An 18,768-nucleotide genomic window follows, 5' to 3' on the forward strand; every position below is an offset into this window, starting at 1 on the left:
ATGATGCAGTATGTGTGAGCTGAGCTCTCTGACACATTGGATAAAATACCTTTCTGATGTAACAAAATGTCAGGCATAGCTTATGTAGATGTGTTGGAGAGAGTATTTGTATTCATTTCATGGTGTGACTATTCTATTACTTTTGAATCCCCGCTAGGCTACTGAAAACTGCACAGCACTAGTTGATTCTCATAGACCCAGCCTGTGAATCTCTGAGTGGGGTGTCTCGGGGAGAGTTGTGATATGAAGAAAAGAAAAAACATTTCCAATTCTCGCATGCATATTAATACACAGTTGTACATGTGTGAAAAACGACAAATACTATTATATGACATGATTTCTAGGATATAGATATAAGAATGAATAGACGTCTTTCAGGCCCAGCAGACTCAAAAACTCATTCTCAGCCTGTTCATCTCATGAAAGAAAAATATGGAGAAAGCCAACTGTCTCACGGTGCCTTTGGAAATTGAACCGTTAAGCAAAACTTAATGTGATTGTACCGGCGCCAAATTAGCTGCCTGTCAATACACAAAAGAGCGCCAATTATAGCAGCCATATCTCTTTTATTGTCTCCTTTTCTCATACCAAGTCTTAATTTGCATACAAAAGGGGAATCATCCTCCCAATCATATAAAACGTCATTGACCAAATTGCCAGTTCATATTATTTTCAACATTCATTGCAACAGATTGTAATTGCACTTGAGTTATAGCCTGTAAGTCTCTCCTTTAGTTCATAATAAAATAACAATTCTGAAATTGGATAGTCCATCACATTTAGTCAGACAGAATTCCGTGACGCGCGTGTGTTGTATCCTGAAGTGTCCTGTCCCTCTTCTCTGGGTATCGGTCCTCCCCGCGTCCCTCGGTCCGCAGCAGGCTCCTCCGAAYGGACCAGTAAATTATCATCCGACTGGTCTCTGTGCACCTCCTGCATGGTCTCTTCGTAGGTCGGCAGGTACTTCACCTCGTCATATGCGGGTAGCAGCACTGGCGAGGTGAAGTCCCCAAAACTGTATTCGGGGTACCGGTCCAGTAGGGAGTCCTGGGACGCGGTGACGTGTCCGTGGAAGAGAGAGGGCTCCTCGGGGTGTTCGGGGTGGGGGTGTCGGCGCGGCCGCGGGCAGATAATGCGCTGGATGAAGTAGCCCATTGCGAAAAGGAGCAGCAGGATCAGGATGCCCGATAGTTTGCGCGTCACCCAGCCCACGTTGTCGAAGAATATATGCAGCGGGAGCTTGCAGCAGCGCACCATGGAACTCGCGCTACCGTTGCCGGTAACAGTAGGGGGGCAGCACTGCTGGCCCTCAACGCACTGGACGTCCCCACAGCGGCGGAGCGCGTGGCAGGAGGAAATCACGACCGCGGACAGAAAGGTGATGCTGTATATGCACGTTCTGCTGCCGGTGGATAGATTAAACATTATGTCCATTTACTAGTCGGTTCGTCCGGTTAGGATAGACCTGTGCGTCCGTGCGTGCCTGCCGTCTGGTTCCTCTTTTGGTGAGAAAGAGTCCACAGCAGTTTTAGCWACTATGTCTGCTGCCTGTTTGTTCCAATCCTCTTCCTTCATTCGCTCTCCGGAGACAGCTACTGCAGAATAATATAGCCACCAGCTCCTCCGGTTCTGCGAGTGAGACGAGTAGCCTCTTCTACAGGGTGTGAGTGCGCGGGACAAGAACCCCAGTAAGCAAAATGACGTATTTTCAGTTGAAGTCAGGTGCATTCTAGGTGCTGAGTGAAAGGTGAAAATACGTATTTTCCGGTTGTCGGAAATATGTATTTTCTAGACGTTAAATAAGTATTTTGGGGATGTTGAAATCCAGTGCATTTTAAGTGCTGAAACAAAAGTGAAAATACGTATTTTTGGTATTTTCCAGATGTAAAAAAATATGTATGTTCGACATGTTGAAAATACAACATTAGCAGCAGTAAATTCTATGGACACATTTCAACTGCACATACAATGCATTCGGAAAGTTTTCAGACCCCTGACTTTTTCCACATTTTGTTACTTTACAGCCTTATTCTTAAATTGATTYCCCCCCTCATKAATCTACCCACAATACCCCATAATGAAAACAGGTTTGTAGACATTTTTGCAATTTTATTAAAAATAAAATAACAAATACCTTATTTACATAAGAATTCAGATCCTTTGTTATGAGATTCGAAATTGAGCTCAGGTGCATCCTGTTTCCATTGATTATCCTTGAGATGTGTCTACAACTTGATTGGAGTCCACCTGTGGTAAATTCAATTGATTGGACATGATTTGGAAAGGCACACACCTGTCTATATAAGGTCCCACTGTTGACCGTGCATGTCAGAGCAAAAAACAAGCCATGAGGTCGAAAKAATTGTCTGTAGAGCTCTGAGACAGGATTGTGTCGAGGCACAGGTCTGGGGAAGGGTTCCACAAAATGTCTGCAACATTGAAGGTCCCCAAGAACACAGTGGGCTCCATCATTCTTAAATGGAAGAAGTTTGGAAACACCAAGTCTCTTCCTAGAGCTGGCTGCCCGGCCAAACTGAGCAATCAGGAGAGAAGGGCCTTGCTCAGGGAGGTGAACAAGAACCCAATGGTCACTCTGACAGAGCTCCAGAGTTCCTCTGTGGAGATGGGAGAACATCACAGAAGGACAACCATCTCTGCAGCACTCCACCTATCAAGCCTTTATGGTAGAGTGGCCAGACGGAAGCCACTCCTCAGTAAAAGGCACATGACAGCCTGCTTGTAGTTTGCCAAAAGGCACCGAAAGGACTCTTGGACCATGAAAAACAAAATTCTCTGGTCTGATGAAACCAAGATTGAACTTTTTGGCCTGAATGCCAAGCGTCACATCTGGAGGAAACCTGGCACCATCCCTACAGTGAACTAGTCATAGATGTCTAGGCTATGTTTCACAAGTTTGAACATCACAGTACAGTACGGCACAGTTCACTACAGTAGAGCACAGTCCAGTACGGTATGGTACAGGATTGTAGAGTTTTATTCAGTAGAGTAGACTACAGTAGAGTTCAGWATAGTACAGAATAATTTATTACAGTAGTGTACAGTACAGTATGGTTTAATTCATTASAGTATAGCACAGTACAGTAGAGTTTAATACAGTAGAGTAGAGTACATTAGAGTAAAGTAGGATACAATAGATTACACTATACTTTACTATTATTTACTTTATTTACTATATTCTACTGTATTGTACTGTACTCTACTGTACTATACTATGTACTGTATTGTAGGCCTACTGTACTCTGCTGTGCTCTACTGTACTGCATTGTGCTGTACTGTTCTGTCCAAACTTGGGAAACATAGATGTCTATGATTGGCTCAGATTTGGACCGGACCAATTCTGAACCAATTGTAGACGTCTATGTTTGCGCCAAATCAAGGCCGGTCCGGACCAAATCTGAACCAATTGTAGACGTCTATGTTTGGGACAAATATAGGCCCGTCCAGACCGGACGACTGTGGACATTGAAATCAARGCCGGTCCAGACCGGACAAAATCTGAATCAAGCATAGATGTGTGGGGTAAGATTAGCTCAATCATTGCAGGTTCTGAAGAGCAAAAGTGTGTAAAGGGTTTTGTTCCAGACCAGCTCATACCTGAATACAAATCATAGCCTATCACCGTTGCCACCCCCGTGCTTCACGGTTGGGATGGTGTTCTTCGGCTTGCAAGCCTCCCCCTTTTTCCTCCAAACATGACGATGGTCATTATGGCCAAACAGTTCTATTTTTGTTTCATCAGACCAGAGGACATTTCTCCAAAAAGTATGATCTTTGTCCCCATGTGCAGTTGCAAACCGTAGTCTGGTTTTTTTATGGCGGTTTTGGAGCAGTGGCTTCTTCCTTGCTGAGTGGCCTTTCAGGTTATGTCGATATAGGACTCGTTTTACTTTGGATATAGATACTTCTGTACCTGTTTCCTCCAGCATCTTCACAAGGTCCTTTGCTGTTGTTCTGGGATTGATTTGCACTTTCGCACCAAAGTACGTTCATCTCTAGGAGACAGAACATGTCTCCTTCCTGAGCGGTATGACGGCTGCATGGTCGCATGGTGTTTATACTTGCATACTATTGTTTATACAGATGAACGTGGTACCTTCAGGCGTTTGGAAATTGCTCCCAAGGATGAAGCAGACTTGTGGAGGTCTACAATTTTTGGGCTGATTTATTTTATCATGATGTCAAGCAAAGAGGCACTGAGTTTGAAGATAGGTCTTGAAATACATCCACAGGTACATCTKCAATTGACTCAAATTATGTCAATTAGCCTATCAGAAGCTTCTAAAGCCATGACATCATTTTCTGGAATTTTCCAAGCTGTTTAAAGGCACAGTCAACTTAGTGTATTTAAACTTCTGACCCACTGGAATTGTGATACAGTGAAATATAAGTGAAATCTGTCTGTAAACAATTGTTGGAAAAATGACTTGTCATGCACAAACTAGATGTCCTAACCGACTTGCCAAAACTATAGTTTGTTAACAAGACATTTGTGGAGGGGTTGAAAAACGAATTTTAATGACTCCAACGTAAGTGTATGTAAACTTTCGACTTCAACTGTATAACACATGCTCCACTCTCAATTTGAATTTGAACTAGTTGACTGATGCCAAGGCAGTGGCTGCTAAGGTAGCAGCTGTGGACCAGAAGACTGCATCGAAGGCAGCACTGGTCCACACCTGCCTTGTCTGTCAGGTGAGTAGTATTGGTTGGTACTGTGTGTGCCAAGTTTATTATTTGTTTCAAACAGTGAAGGCTGGTGGGAATGGAACGGTATCAAACACATTAAACATATGGAAACCACATGTTTGACTCTGTTCCAACATTMTTTTCCAGCCATTACAATGAGCCCATCCTCCTATAGCTCCTCCCACCAGCCTCCTCTGGTGTCAAATTTGAATTCAATCTAATCCACAGATTAACTTCCTCCATTTTGTACTTGACCTTTATAGACGCAGACCAGAATCAATTCAAGCAGAACTTTGAGAGCAAGCATCCCAAGTCTCCAATTGTCCCAATACTGGTTGATGTGCAGGCCTAAGTGACCACATTCACTGAAATGGACCTACAGCTTGGGTAAGATTCTTCTATCATTCACACACAGTAGACATAGTGTAAACCGTCATGTTGTCAACAAAAGGCTGTCCTCAATGCTTAAGTTGTATTTGGTATGGCTTAATTTCTGGAAATGCTGTGATCACGCATTGTCTTTAATGTTGTGATTCACAGACACACGATGACCACGATTTGAATGCTGCAACTGAGACTGCATGAGGGACACACAGTGTATGACTGGATATTTGTGACAACGACCTAAAAGGGCTGCAGAGGCACACCAGCCCCCATTTTGTTTATTCCACAGCCAAGCATCCCTCTAGCTACCCCTTATTCCACAGTGCCTTTTATGCCCCATGGTCCCTCAACATCAGACATTTTGGAACTCTCCATCTTATCTCTATAAACCCACCCTAACTTCACCCATTTTCTCTATGCTGCTTCCTACATTGGTTCTTCTCCTGATTTGATAACGTCTAGACTAAGTTACAAAGTGTTGTGGTGTACTGTTTTTGTTACTTTTTTTTCACCAGTGTAATACTGTCCTGCTTATTTTGTGGTTCAAACTGAATGCAGTGGTAAATGTTCTGCTCACAACTGACATCAGCGATATGGGCCTGTTACATTGACAAGAAGGGTGTTGATATAGCTGCGTTCAGCCATGGCTTCCTTGTTTTGAGTCTATTGAGTGTGTTTCTTATTCTGCTGGAGTTGACCTAGTATTTTATATTAAACCTACCTTACATATCCAGTTGTTTCTCCATTTGTAACTCACCCACCAAAAATCACAATATGCTGTTTTACATGTTGYGTTATTTGTGCTGGTTTAATTCCTAAAATGGAAAATAAGAAGAATATGTGTGCTCTCTGATAGTAATAAAAGTTCATATGGTGATCTTCGATGTCCCAGGTTTGTAGCATTGATTAATAAATAATTTAATMTTTWCTTCAAGTCAGATGTTTATATGTTATGTATGAAAGGCATATGTATGCATTGTTTAGTATTTTTGTTTATTTATTACAATGTCATTGTTGGAGTTCAGGTGTTTGACGTGATTGATGGGTGACTAGATGCATTCTTATCAAATAAATATGCTTATTCATGATAATGGATACATTCTGCAATGAGTTAATCTGGCTTTGAATTTGCAACAGAACATGGCAACAAGTTAATTCTGAATAGCTTTAATACAGCAGTGGATTCTGACAYCATGAAGGGAAGTAGATTTCACCTCGTTCATATAGTTGGCAGAAATTATAAGGGATTAAATAAAGACCTCCGCTGGCTGAAGGAGAAGAGGATATGGTAAAATAAGGGAATGTTGCTAATATCATGTAGGTGGGTAGCTAGCTACTTTGCAAAAGTATAATATTCATGGCACAATGTAAATACCTGACTGTTACTAGGATGGTATTCTGTACAAGACAGAAGACCAAATGCATAAATAAACCAGCACATATGACTTTCTATTTTCATTGTTCATTTTGGATCAAAGTAGCTAGCTAGCTGACAGCAAAGGTGTCCGCTAGAGATGACGTGCAGGAGCTTGCAGAGATTTGTGGTCTTGCATGTTTTCTACTTTGATGCTAATTAGTATTTTTGAATCTGAGAGTAAATAGAGACGAATATATTGATAAAAGTAAACTTGTCCGTGAGAGATTTACACAGTTATCAAAATGTCACACCAGTGAAAGCCTACATGAAACACAGACCTTGTTTGAAGTGGTTCTAAAATCCCCTATGGGAAAAATTWATGGTGAAAAAACGTTTAKAACAATTTCCTTGTTTGACAGCTAGGTTATATGGGTATTATGATGTGTCCACTGTGGCGCTCTATTCCTATGGGGGAAATTAATGGAGAAAAAACTTTTGGGGATAAACTTCAAAAATAAGGTGTGAGGTTAACACAGGCTTAGGAGATCTTATACATTTTGTTCTATGAGATAATATCAGTCAGTTAACATGGCCTTTATGAATTATGAAGCCTTTATGTGCTTTTTTAAATTACATAAATGCTTCAAAATTCACAAGAGGTGACGTTAGCTGATGAAGTTYATCTCATAGAACAAAACGTATAAGATCTCCAATGCCTGTGTTTACCACAGACCTTATTTCGGCATTTATCCAAAAATCCCAAAATAACTCCTTTCATGTTCCKGTAGGCTTTGTCCAACGAACCATGGTGGAATTAGTGCCTACAAAAAGACGGCATTACTATTGCTCTCTATTAAAACCAGTAGATAAGGATAGCGCTGACGTCATCCAAGCATTCCTGTGTAAAACTCCCGATAGCGCATAAAGCTGGAAGCATTGAATTTGAAGCGCATTTTTTATATATTTTTATTATTATTACATTTCTAATTACATGTCACGCCCTGACCTTAGAGATCCTTTTTATGTCTCTATTTTGGTTTGGTCAGGGCGTGAGTTGGGGTGGGCATTCTATGTTTTGTGTTTCTATGATTTTCTATTTCTATGTTTTGGCCGGGTATGGTTCTCAATCAGGGACAGCTGTCTATCGTTGGCTCTGATTGGGAACCATACTTAGGTAGCCTTTTTTCCCACCTGTCTTTGTGGGAAGTTGACTTTGTTTAGGGCACATAGCCTTTGAGCTTCACGGTTTGTTTTTGTAATGTTTATTGTTTTGTTCGGCGTCTTGTTTAATAAAGGAACATGTACGCTCACCAAGCTGCACCTTGGTCCTCTTTTTCCAACAGTCGTGACATTACAACACATAAACTAAACAACATAGGACATCACTACATTGATGTTTCTTTAGAGAAAATATACAATAACACTAAAATAAATATAAAAAATAAATAAAATCAAAAATTAAACACGTTAATTGAGTTTCAAAAGTTAAAGTACCTAAAATAAAATAAATAGAATAAGGTCAGGGCTGAGTGGGGCTGAATGACACAAAAAAAAATGCTAAAGATCATGGTGAAAGTGGCCGTAACTAGCAAAGGATCATGGTCGATGTAGTCGTTTTCATCGTGCCCGAGAGAGTCAACCGGGAGCCTTTTTTTATTTGGACATTCTGTCGATCGTAATTTACATCGGCTTTCTAGGCAGACCAGGGCTTTTGGCACTGCTAGCAGACCAACAGAGCTCCTGACTTCACGCTCCAGACCGGACACTGGGGGCCTGGTCTGCCCACACTCATTGCTTGCTCCACCGCAGTTCACCAGCTGATGTAGGCTGTGTTTGCCAGGTGGGACCCAACCTTCCCACTGCTGAACGCAACCTTCCCACTGCTGAACAGAACTGCGCTGCGCATCGGTTCTGCTAATATTATTTGTGCTTATCACTGAAAAGCTTTAAATCTCTCCAAAAACTCTTGTCCAGTCCACTTAGTCAGATTCTAGTCACAGAGAATTTCTCGTTTTAGTCAACTGAAATTAAATCAATTTTTTCTGGGACTAATATTTTMGTCACTATTTTTGTTGTTGAAATTAACACTGTTAATGTGTGGGAGGTGAACACTCACCTGAAACTCCATAAGAGGGAGTTGGACCTGGTACAAGATACATTTTCTGTAGTTTGCACTGCATCCCACGGTGACAGACCATTCTCTCAGCGACTGAATGGGCATGGAGAGTCACTGTGCTCCTCCCTTTCCTCTCTTAACCCGTGAGTCTGTCACTTCACTTGATACAGGTGTTCATTAGCTATCAGTTCCATTGTTTCCTGTAGTTTTTATAGTCTCTGAACTTGTGGCCTTTATTTTCTGTTTGGCTGTAGCATAAACCCTGCAAGTGGAGATCAGACCGTGGCTCAAAGGAAATCAATTGGGTTTATGAGCAGAAGCTTACTCCAAAAGGCCATTGAGGACATTGTCAGTCACTTGACCTACCTCCCAGCCTCCCATCTACGGAGTGCATCTTGGGTGGTGGTGGAAATTGTCACCAATCTGATTCTTAGCATTGGAGCCAACCCTGCAGACTCCTCTGAGGAAGAGGGATACACCAGCATTGCATTGGTCAACCTGATCATGTGGGTGGTGATGTCTGTGCTGCAGGACCAGGCGGGTACTCTGCACTTCACAGATGCTTTCAATGATACAAAGCAGCTGCAGATCCTCTTCTCCAGGCCTGTGGGATTCAGGATTGTGAGCTCTATACTTAATGACCTGCTGAGTGTGGCTGGTGGCCCCATTGCCCTGAGAAAAGCCTTGAGTACTGGAGATAGCAAAGTTACCGGAACTGTCATGAAAGCTGATCTCTCTAAGTGTCAAATAGCTTAACACATGTAGCCACAAGACTAGACCCTCCTCCTGTGTAAACCTTTGCTATATACAGAACTCCGAGACACACCTTGGCAGTAAGCCCCCTCTTGTCTATGGAGAACTTCTTGTGATTGGTTCTGCCACTCTGCACACTATTGTGACCAAACTTCTGCACCAAATATACTGTGGTGCCCCAAAGGAGGATGCCAAACTCTTCCTGAGGCACTTGCCCTTTCTGGATGATCTGAAGAACCACCTTGGAATGTCAGTGGCTAGTGGAGAAACAGAGGTAAACTTCTACTTGAAACCAGCAGAGGCAAAACAGATTGTAGCCTCTGTCTATGATCAACTGGCCTAGAGCTCAGAATCCAAGATGATCCTTCAGTGTAGTGTCTCCTCCAGGAGCCAAATGGTGTCCAGAGACATCGCCTGCCTGATTGTGAGAGCCATGATGAAACTCCTTCCCAATATGTATGGACAGTAACCTGTGAGACCTGGATACTGTGGAGAGCACAAAGCTGTGAGCTACTGGACACTAACGTCTACTGGTAATGTCCCTTATGCCTCATTTCTGGACATCATAGACAAATGTGTCCATACCATCTTTCCAATTGAACCTGCCATGTGAATTGTGAAGATGTGAGGAAGACGAGTTCACCAAAGCTCCAAAGAGCAAGGCTCTCCTGCGAGGGTTRAATAAACTACCTGGATTGTGAAGAGAACCTGGGCCAGGTTTCCTCTGAGCTGCATATGTTACAGAATTCCATGCTTACCAACTCAATATTGATGCCTTCATGTAGGATGGATGGGTGTATAACGYGAACKTCTAGCAACCCAAAGATTGCGTGTTCGATTCTCATCACGGACAACTTTAGCTAATTAGTAATTTYGTAACTACTACTTTTGAGCTACTTTGGAACTACTTAGCATGTTAGTTAACCCTTCCCCTAACCTTTAACCAGTGGCGATTTTAGCATGTAAATCTTGGTGGAGCAAACTCAACCAAGCACTATGATGGTGACAAACRGTGCCCACAAACTGTTAGGGCCTACATAAATCTGTCCCAACAGCAGAGCTTTCTTTTCAGCACCATGGATTGAATCCTAATCATTGCTACATCTGGCTATCAGCGGAGGCTTGTCTGGCAGCGAAACAGTTCTTTCAGCCTCATTTACTGCCTTTTTTAAAAACATAGCTGATATGGCTGATTTGCTTAAACAAATGTAGTTTCTACTGACAATTGAGATGTACAAACTATGGCATAAGGGAATGATGACAGGATAAGAGGCAATCCGTATTTCAATGAAAACATTAATGACTGAGCTAAGACTATTTATCACTACTCACTATGTATTCAGCACTTTTGAAATGGGCCGATCTTACAGTATTCTCCCAGTACACCAAGTCAGAACCGTATGATAAATAAAGGGGGCATATAAACAGACAATGAAAGCTCTTACAATATTCAATGATTGCATTTCTTTATTTTTTTATTCAAATATTTTTTWTTGAACACGCACAAGAATGGTGTATAGGTATAAAAGACAAGTATGCAATTCTTATCTAAACATAAAAGAGCAGACAGAAACAACAAGACCCAGAGTTCTAGGTATAAAACAAATATTACAAAACAAGACATACAGAACAAGGACAGGTAGAAAGAAAGAGGGTAGATGTCACCCCACCCCCTTATTCCCCTCCCCCCTTATTCCCCCCTATTCCCCTCCCAACTGCTCGGGTGGCGGGGCCAGCACATGCTGCCCAAAGGTAGATTCAAATATTACAATTGAGAGTGCGTTAAAATGTACAAATTCACAGCGCCGACTGGTCCAAGTAAGAGAGGAAAGGCTGCCAGATTTGATCAAATGTTGATAATTTATTGTTCAGAATATATCTAATTCTTTCTAAGTGTACAGTGTTTGCCAATTCGCTGAGACATAATTTGGTAGAGGGAGCTTCCCTCCTTTTCCAAAACCAGATTTTTTTTTGTTGCCAAAATGAGACATAGAGATGAGTTGTTTTTGGGGGTTGGTTAATCCGTTTAGGGAATCAGACACTCCCAGGATTATCAGAAGCGGGCCTGGGTCTATTGAAGTCTCCAGAACTTCAAAGAGGATCCTAAAAATTCCACACCAATAACCATACAAGTTAGAGCATAGGGCAAAGCAGTGGAGTAGTGTACCCTGCGCAGCCTGACATTTATCACACATAGGGGATGTATCAGGAAATATCCTATGCAGTTTGGTTTTGGAATAGTGTAATCTGTGTAATACCTTGAATTGTATGAGACGATGTCTGGAGTTAATGGAGCAGGTGTGGATATACTCCAAGCTATCTTCCCAGTCTGCCACCGAAATGTCAGTCCCTAGTTCTTCCTCCCATTTTGCCTTAATGGCATCTGTAGAAGGTATGCTAACATGCTAAATGCTAAAAGTGTCATATATACGAGATATCAGTTTGTCTGAGGTGGGGCATATTTTTATGCATCCGTCAAACATGGAAGGTTTAGCMTTCCCAAATGTTGGGAGGTGTTTTCTAACATAGTCTCTAATTTGTAGGTATCTGAAAAAGTTACTTCTGGGAAGATTATAAGTTTCCCATTGCAACTCCAAGGAGGCAAAGGTCCCTTCTATATATAGATCCCCTATGGTATTTATTCCTAGCTCTCCCCATTGCTCAAAGGTGTTATCAAGGTTAGAGGGGGMAAAGGAGGGATTCCTGGCAACAGGGAGCATGAATGATATTGGTCTAAGMTCAAAGTGGRYTTTRATTTGCTTCCAGATTYGGGACTGTGCTATGTATAMTAGGATTGTTACGATAAAGTGACATCTCCAGATGTCAAAATCAGACAAAATCACAGCACCAATAGAGAAGGRGTGACACTCCTCMCGCTCCATACTAAGCCAGCTGGATGACGGAAGTGCGTCATCCAGCAAAAACGTAACAGCGCTGAGGATAGTGGCCAAATAGTAAAATGTAAATTTGGGAGAGACAATCCTCTTTCCATCTTGGATTTACAGAGGTGTTTTTTACCTATCCTGTGTGTTTTATAATCCCAGATGAAAGGATTGATAATTGAGTCCAGTTGTTTATGAAAGATTTAGGTATGAATACTGGGATGTTCTGGTATAGGTAGAGCAGCTGTGGGAGGAAGACCATTTTAATGGCATTAATTCTTCCGAGCAGAGAAATTGGGAGAGTTCTCCAAAATTGTATGTTTGCCTTGAGTTTTTGCATCAGAGAGGGGAAATTCTCTTTAAATAGTGGTATTGGTAACTACAATTCCTAGGCAGGTAAATTTTTCAGAAATTTAGCCAGTAGGTGTTTTGCAACCGTATGGGCATTAATTCGCTCTTGTTCCAATTTATTCTGTATCCCGAGAAGCTACCAAACAAATGAATCACATCAAGAATAGCTGGTATACTAGCTTGGGGTTCTGTTACATAGAGGAGAATGTCATCTGCGTATAGGGAAATCTTATTTAGAGTATCTTTAGTATTATAGCCRTGTATTGCTGCATGAGATCTGATCGCCTGAGCGAGAGGTTCAATAATTAGAGCGAAGTGCATAGGCGATAGCGCATAACCTGCCTTGTCCSTCTATAAAGGTTAAATCAGGGCGACAATGATTGGTTAGTGAGTATTCTCGCACAGGGGTTCCTATATAAAAGCTGGATCCAATTTATGAACCCATCTCCAATATTACATTTCTGTAGGACCTTGAATAGATAGGACCACTCAACTTGGTCAAAGGCCTTTTCGGCGTCAAGAGATATAACGGCAAGGTCCACGTTAGGTAACCTCTGAGAATACATAATGTTGAAGAGGBGCCTGAGATTGAAGAATGAGTTTCTGTTAGRGATAAAGCCAGTCTGGTCCGAATGGACCAATTTKCCAATTAAAGTGCTAAGCCTGTTAGCCAGAGTTTTTGCTAAAATCTTTTGGTCTGTATTAAGGAGAGATATTGGTCTATATGACCCTACCTCTTCCGGATCTTTACCCTTCTTATGTATAATTGTAATGAATGCCTCATCCAAAGTAGGTGGGAGAGCTCCATCCTCATTGGCCTGAACCAACATTTTGTGCAGGTAGGGAGAGAGCATGTTGCTGAATGTTTTATAGAATTCACCGGGGTATCCATCTGGGCCCGGGGTCTTGCCACTCTTTAGAGATTTAATTGTTTCTCGAATTTCTCCAAGAGATATTTCCTTATTCAGGAAGTTAGAATCTTCCTGGTTCAGGGCAGGGAGATTATAGTCCTCCAAAATGTTTTGCATAATTAACCTCTCTTGGGCACGTGAGATGGTAGCGTCCCACCTCTTCAACAGCCAGTGAAACTGCTGGGCGCCAAATTCAAATACAGAAATASTCATTATAAAAATTCAGAAAACAAAACATATTTTACATAGGTTTAAAGATTAACTGCTTGTGAATCCAACCACAATGTCAGATTTTTAAAATGCTTTACGGCGAAAGCATACCTTACGATTATTTGAGAACATAGCCCACTAGACAAATCATTACAAACAGTAGCCAGCCAGGTAGAACAGTTACACAATTTAGAAATAGAGATAAAATGAATCCCTTACCTTTGATGATCTTCATATGGTTGCACTCAGCAGACATTCATTTACTCAATAAATGTTCCTTTTGTTCGATAAAGTCTCTTTATACCCAAAAACCTCMGTTTTGTTCGCGTGTTTTCTTCAGTAATCCACAGGCTCAAACTCAGTCAAAACAGGAAGACAAAAAAATCCAAATTGTATCCGTAAAGTTCATAGAAACATGTCAAACGATGTTTATATTCAAAGCTCAGGTTGTTTTTAGCCTCAATAATCGATAATATTTCAACCGGACAATAACCTTGTCAATTTAAAAGGTAAACAAGAAACGCACTCTCTCGGTCTGGCKCAGGAAAAAGCTCTGTGACAMSGCAGGGTCCACTCATTCAGACTGCTCTTACTTCTTAATTTTTCAGAATACAAGCCTGAAACAATTTCTGAAGACTGTTGACATCTAGTGGAAGGCATAGAAACTGCAATTTGAGTCCTAAGTCAATGGATACTATAAGCTTTGGAAATATGTACATTGTTACGTCATGCCAATAAAGCAAATTGAATTGAATTGAATTGAATAGAAAACTACAAAACCAAAAAATATATACTTCCTGAATGGATTTTTCTCAGGTTTTCGCCTGCCAAATCAGTTCTGTTATACTCACAGACACTATTTTAACAGTTTTGGAAACTTTAGAGTATTTTCTATCCAATCTACCAGTTATATGCATATCATATATTCCGGGCCCGAGATGCAGGCAGTTTAATTTGGGCATGCATTTCATCCAAAATTCAGAATGCTGCCCCCTACCSTAGAGAAGTTAAGGGGTTAGGATCCGCTTTAGATGTATATAGAGTCTCATAAAACTGACGGAATCTGTCATTGATGTCTTTGGGGGAAGAGAGTAATTTCCCAGATGCAGATTTAACTTTGTGAATCATTCGGTCACTCACATGTTTTCGAAGTTGTCTGGCGAGTAATTTGTGTGGTTTATCACCAAACTCAAAATATTTTTGCTTGGCATAGAGAAAAGATTTATCAATTTTAGCTGAGAGAATCTGATTATATTCAAATTTTAAAGAGGCGATTTTTTAAAAATGTTTCTCCATAGATGGATGGCTAGCATTTTCCCTATCCAGTAAGTGAATTTGTCCCTCCAGTTCTACCAATTTTCCCCTGTTTTGCCTACTCCTGGTAGCCTGAAAGGAGATGACACAGCCTCTCAAATAAGCCTTCAGTTTTCCCCACAGTAATGCTCAATAATACTGGTGTTGTCGTTGGTATCAAAGAAAAATGTAATTTGGTCTTTAAGATGTTCACAGAATGTTGGTTCTGTGAGGAGCTGAGGATTCWACCTCCAGACCCTCTCGTTTGGTACGATGTCACCCAATCTCAGGGAGAAGGTGAGTGGACTKTGGTCAGRGATAAKATCATGATACCTCACATTACAGGTATAGGGGAGTAATTTCGCATCAACCAAAAAGTAGACAATTCGAGTATAAACATTGTGAACATGAGAGTAAAAGGASTATTCCCTACCCGTAGGGTTAGAGATCCTCCATWTATTAAAAAAGTTAGAATTATTTMTGTCGGTATTCAAGAATTCGCTTGAATAGGAGGTAGTGTCACGAATCCCGCCGAAGATGGTGCCTCTCCCTGTTCGGGCGGCGCTCGGCGGTCGTCGTCACCGGCCTACTAGCTGCCATCGATTCCCTTCTTTTTGTTTCTGTTAGTTTGGGCTGATTGGGTGCACCTGTTTTGAGTTTAGTTTTGTGGGTAGGCTATTTAAGGGCAGTAGGCCCGCTGGCTTTTGTGCGGGCTTGTTTTCTGTTATTTGGTGTTGGATTTTATGTTATACTATTTTTCCGGACAGTTTAGTCCTGTGTGGTTTGGACTGGTATTTTCATGCGCCCGTGTGTTGGGGCATGATCGTTTTCACTGTCGACAGAAAATAAAATCCACGTTCTGAACTACCTGTTCTCTGCGCTTGACTCCTCCACCAGTACTCCTAGAAGCTCTGACAGGTAGGGGTACGCCGGGTAAAGGATCTATCCAAATATATTGGTCTAGCACACAGTTAAGGTCCCCTCCAATGACCAGGTTAGTGTGGGAGACATCTGGAATCAGGGCAGGACTCTTTTGAAAAAAAGGGGTTATCAATGTTTGGCCCATAGATATTTAGTAGAGTTACAGAAGTAGAGTGGATCTCTCCTATTACGATCACATAACGACCCTCTTTATCCGCAATAGTGGTTTTATGTAGAAAGGGAATTCCTTCCCGTACCAGAATCGCTGTGCCTCTCGTTTTGGCAGGAAGTTAGAGAGAGATACACTTGCCCTACCCACCTACATTTAAGTCTAGTACTATGAGAATTGTTTTTCAGATGGGTTTCTTGCAAAAATATAATATCAGACGAGAGTGCTTTCAAGTGGGCTAGGACCTTGCCTCTCTTAATCGGTTCGTTTAAACCCTTGACATTCCAGGAAGTGAATGTAAGCCCCGCCCTCCTCTCGTTTGTAGTTCCTATGGTGACCTGCATAACATGTACTCAATAAAAAAGGTAAGAAAGCACACCAAAACCATCACGATCAGCAGATATGTAGCACCTACACCCGAGCAGTATCCAACCGACCCCTCCCCCCCCTGGCAAGCACCTTTACTCTCCACCCTGTCCCCCTAACTTTCCCCAACATTTACCCCCCCCCCATCAACCCACCTTTAACAGGCATACACAAATAGGAAAGAAAAATATAAAAAATAATAACACATTGTCTGGCCGATGCCAAAAATGTATGGCGCGACATCGAACAAGAAGGTAAAACAAAATAAAATCCAACTATACATTCACCTCTCACAAATCCTAGAACTTCTACTAACATATGAACTGAGGAGGCTCCCGCGAATAAAGTGTTCAATTAGCATCTAATAAACCTAAACAGAATAAGTTGCAACTTAAACATATTGCCGCACTTAAGCGTCATCTTGGGTCAATCACTGAGATAATGCAAGATATAGCACCGCAAGATTATATTGCTAAGCAATGCCAGTCTAAACATAAACCATCAGCAACCGACATAGACAGCAGTACATTTACATATTGTGGGTTAGGAGATCGGAACAAGGATTTTGCTAAGTTAAACGTACCCCCGATCAACAAAATAAAAAATACAAAAAAATTATATACATACATCACCATACATACACACACACACACATATACACACACCACACAAACACACACACACACACACACACACACACACACACACACACACCACACACACACACACACACACACACACACAACACACACACACACACACACATGCATACATACATACAGACATACATACACAAACATTCATACCCCAAAATAATAATCTACACTAATTTAAAATATACACATACATAATAATAATAAAATGCTAAGAGAAAAAGCTAAAAATAAATAAATAATAATAATAATAATAAAGTACAAATAGTAATTATATGTACGCACACCTACACATAGACACAAGCACCACAGAAGGTTGGAGAGAATCTAATTGGGAGAGCGGCCCACGGCTATGACAGAATCAGAACGGCACAAAACACCAACTTGCTATCCAGGTGTCTGCGTCTGCCCCACCCCAACCATCACCCCCAGTCCCCTGCAAGCAATAAATAAATGGTATGGTAAAAAGAATCATGTCAAAATTGAAAATTAAATAACGAAACAAAACAAAAATGGGGGAATATAAGTATATCCATCCGAAAGTGTCAATGATCAAACCTGGAAGGCCACCCAAACAGGCATCTCTCTGAACTCCAACGACAGGTCAGTCGTCCAGCAGGAATGAAAGTAAAATTAATGTTAAATGAGAGCTCTGACCGCCCTCCATTGGTCGGCTCAGCGTCTTACATGTTCGGTAGCCCTTGCTGAGACAGTTTAATAAGGTTTCATGAGCGCCGTGCATAATCCTCATAGACACGGAAGGGGTGTCCTTTATGTAACAGATTACCCCTCATTCGAGCCTCGCGCAGGATAAGATCCTTGAGTCTTGAAACTGTGGCAACAGATGATTACTGGGGGAGGACGTTGGCCCGGACCAGGCACTGGGACAAGAGCGCGATGTGCACGGTCCAGCTGGGGATCCGAAGCCAAGACATCCGATCGCATTGCATCCCTCAATAGCTTGGTGAAGAAGTCGGTGGGGCGAGAGCCAGCCTCCACCCCCTCTGCCAGACCAACAACGTGAAGGTTATGACGTCTGGATCGGCCCTCTAGGTCGACCACTTTCACAGAAAGCCTCTGCACACTATCCTGCAAGGACGTGCATAGCTTCTCTAACTCGTGTCAGAGGAAACACCGTTTAACTGTCAGCTTGCAGGCACCCGGCCCGCCACAAGGAATCGCTAGAGCGCGATGAGCCAAGTAAAGCCCCCCCTGGCCAAACCCTCCCCTAACCTGGACGATGCTGGGCCAATTATGCGCCGCCCTATGGGACTCCCAATCAGAGCCGGTTGTGATACAGCCCGGGATTTTACCTGGGGCTGTAGTGATGCCTCTAGCACTGCGATGCAGTGCCATAGACCGCTGCACCACTCAGGAGGCCCACACAGATACGTTTTATCTATAATTTATCTTCATATGACAAGGATTGAAAAGGATTTGCCAATAGATTGTCGACTTGATTCATGATGATGATTGCTAGCTAAGATTTTGAAAGTATGATGTTGACATGATCAGTCCAATCCAAGCTACGGTAGATATAACGTGATTTGACGTCATTTTATCTGTGGCCAATGACCTTGAGCCTTCTTGGATGGGCACTTCTAATGTAAATCTATGGCAGCACCCAAGGAGGCTTGAACTTTCTAGCTCTCCCTGTAGATTTTGCGGTGACATAGTGTYCCCATGAGTGACAGA

The 18,768-nt window shown here is 41.9% G+C and overlaps 1 protein-coding gene and 1 pseudogene across 1 annotated transcript; one reads left to right on the top strand and one right to left on the bottom strand.

Moving 5' to 3' along the window:
• Positions 1 to 5,824, top strand: part of LOC111956955 (intraflagellar transport protein 80 homolog) — an 83,691-nt pseudogene extending 77,867 nt beyond the window's left edge.
• LOC111959735 (uncharacterized membrane protein C3orf80 homolog) lies at positions 170 to 2,063 on the bottom strand. The gene has a single exon (XM_023981523.2). It carries the CDS (start codon positions 1,432 to 1,434, stop codon positions 784 to 786), a length of 651 nt encoding a protein of 216 aa, XP_023837291.1. The 5' UTR covers positions 1,435 to 2,063; the 3' UTR covers positions 170 to 783.
• Positions 5,825 to 18,768: the final 12,944 nt, after the last annotated feature.

The sequence above is a fragment of the Salvelinus sp. IW2-2015 genome, linkage group LG4p (genome assembly GCF_002910315.2).
Source record: "Salvelinus sp. IW2-2015 linkage group LG4p, ASM291031v2, whole genome shotgun sequence".
NCBI lineage: Eukaryota > Metazoa > Chordata > Actinopteri > Salmoniformes > Salmonidae > Salvelinus > Salvelinus sp. IW2-2015.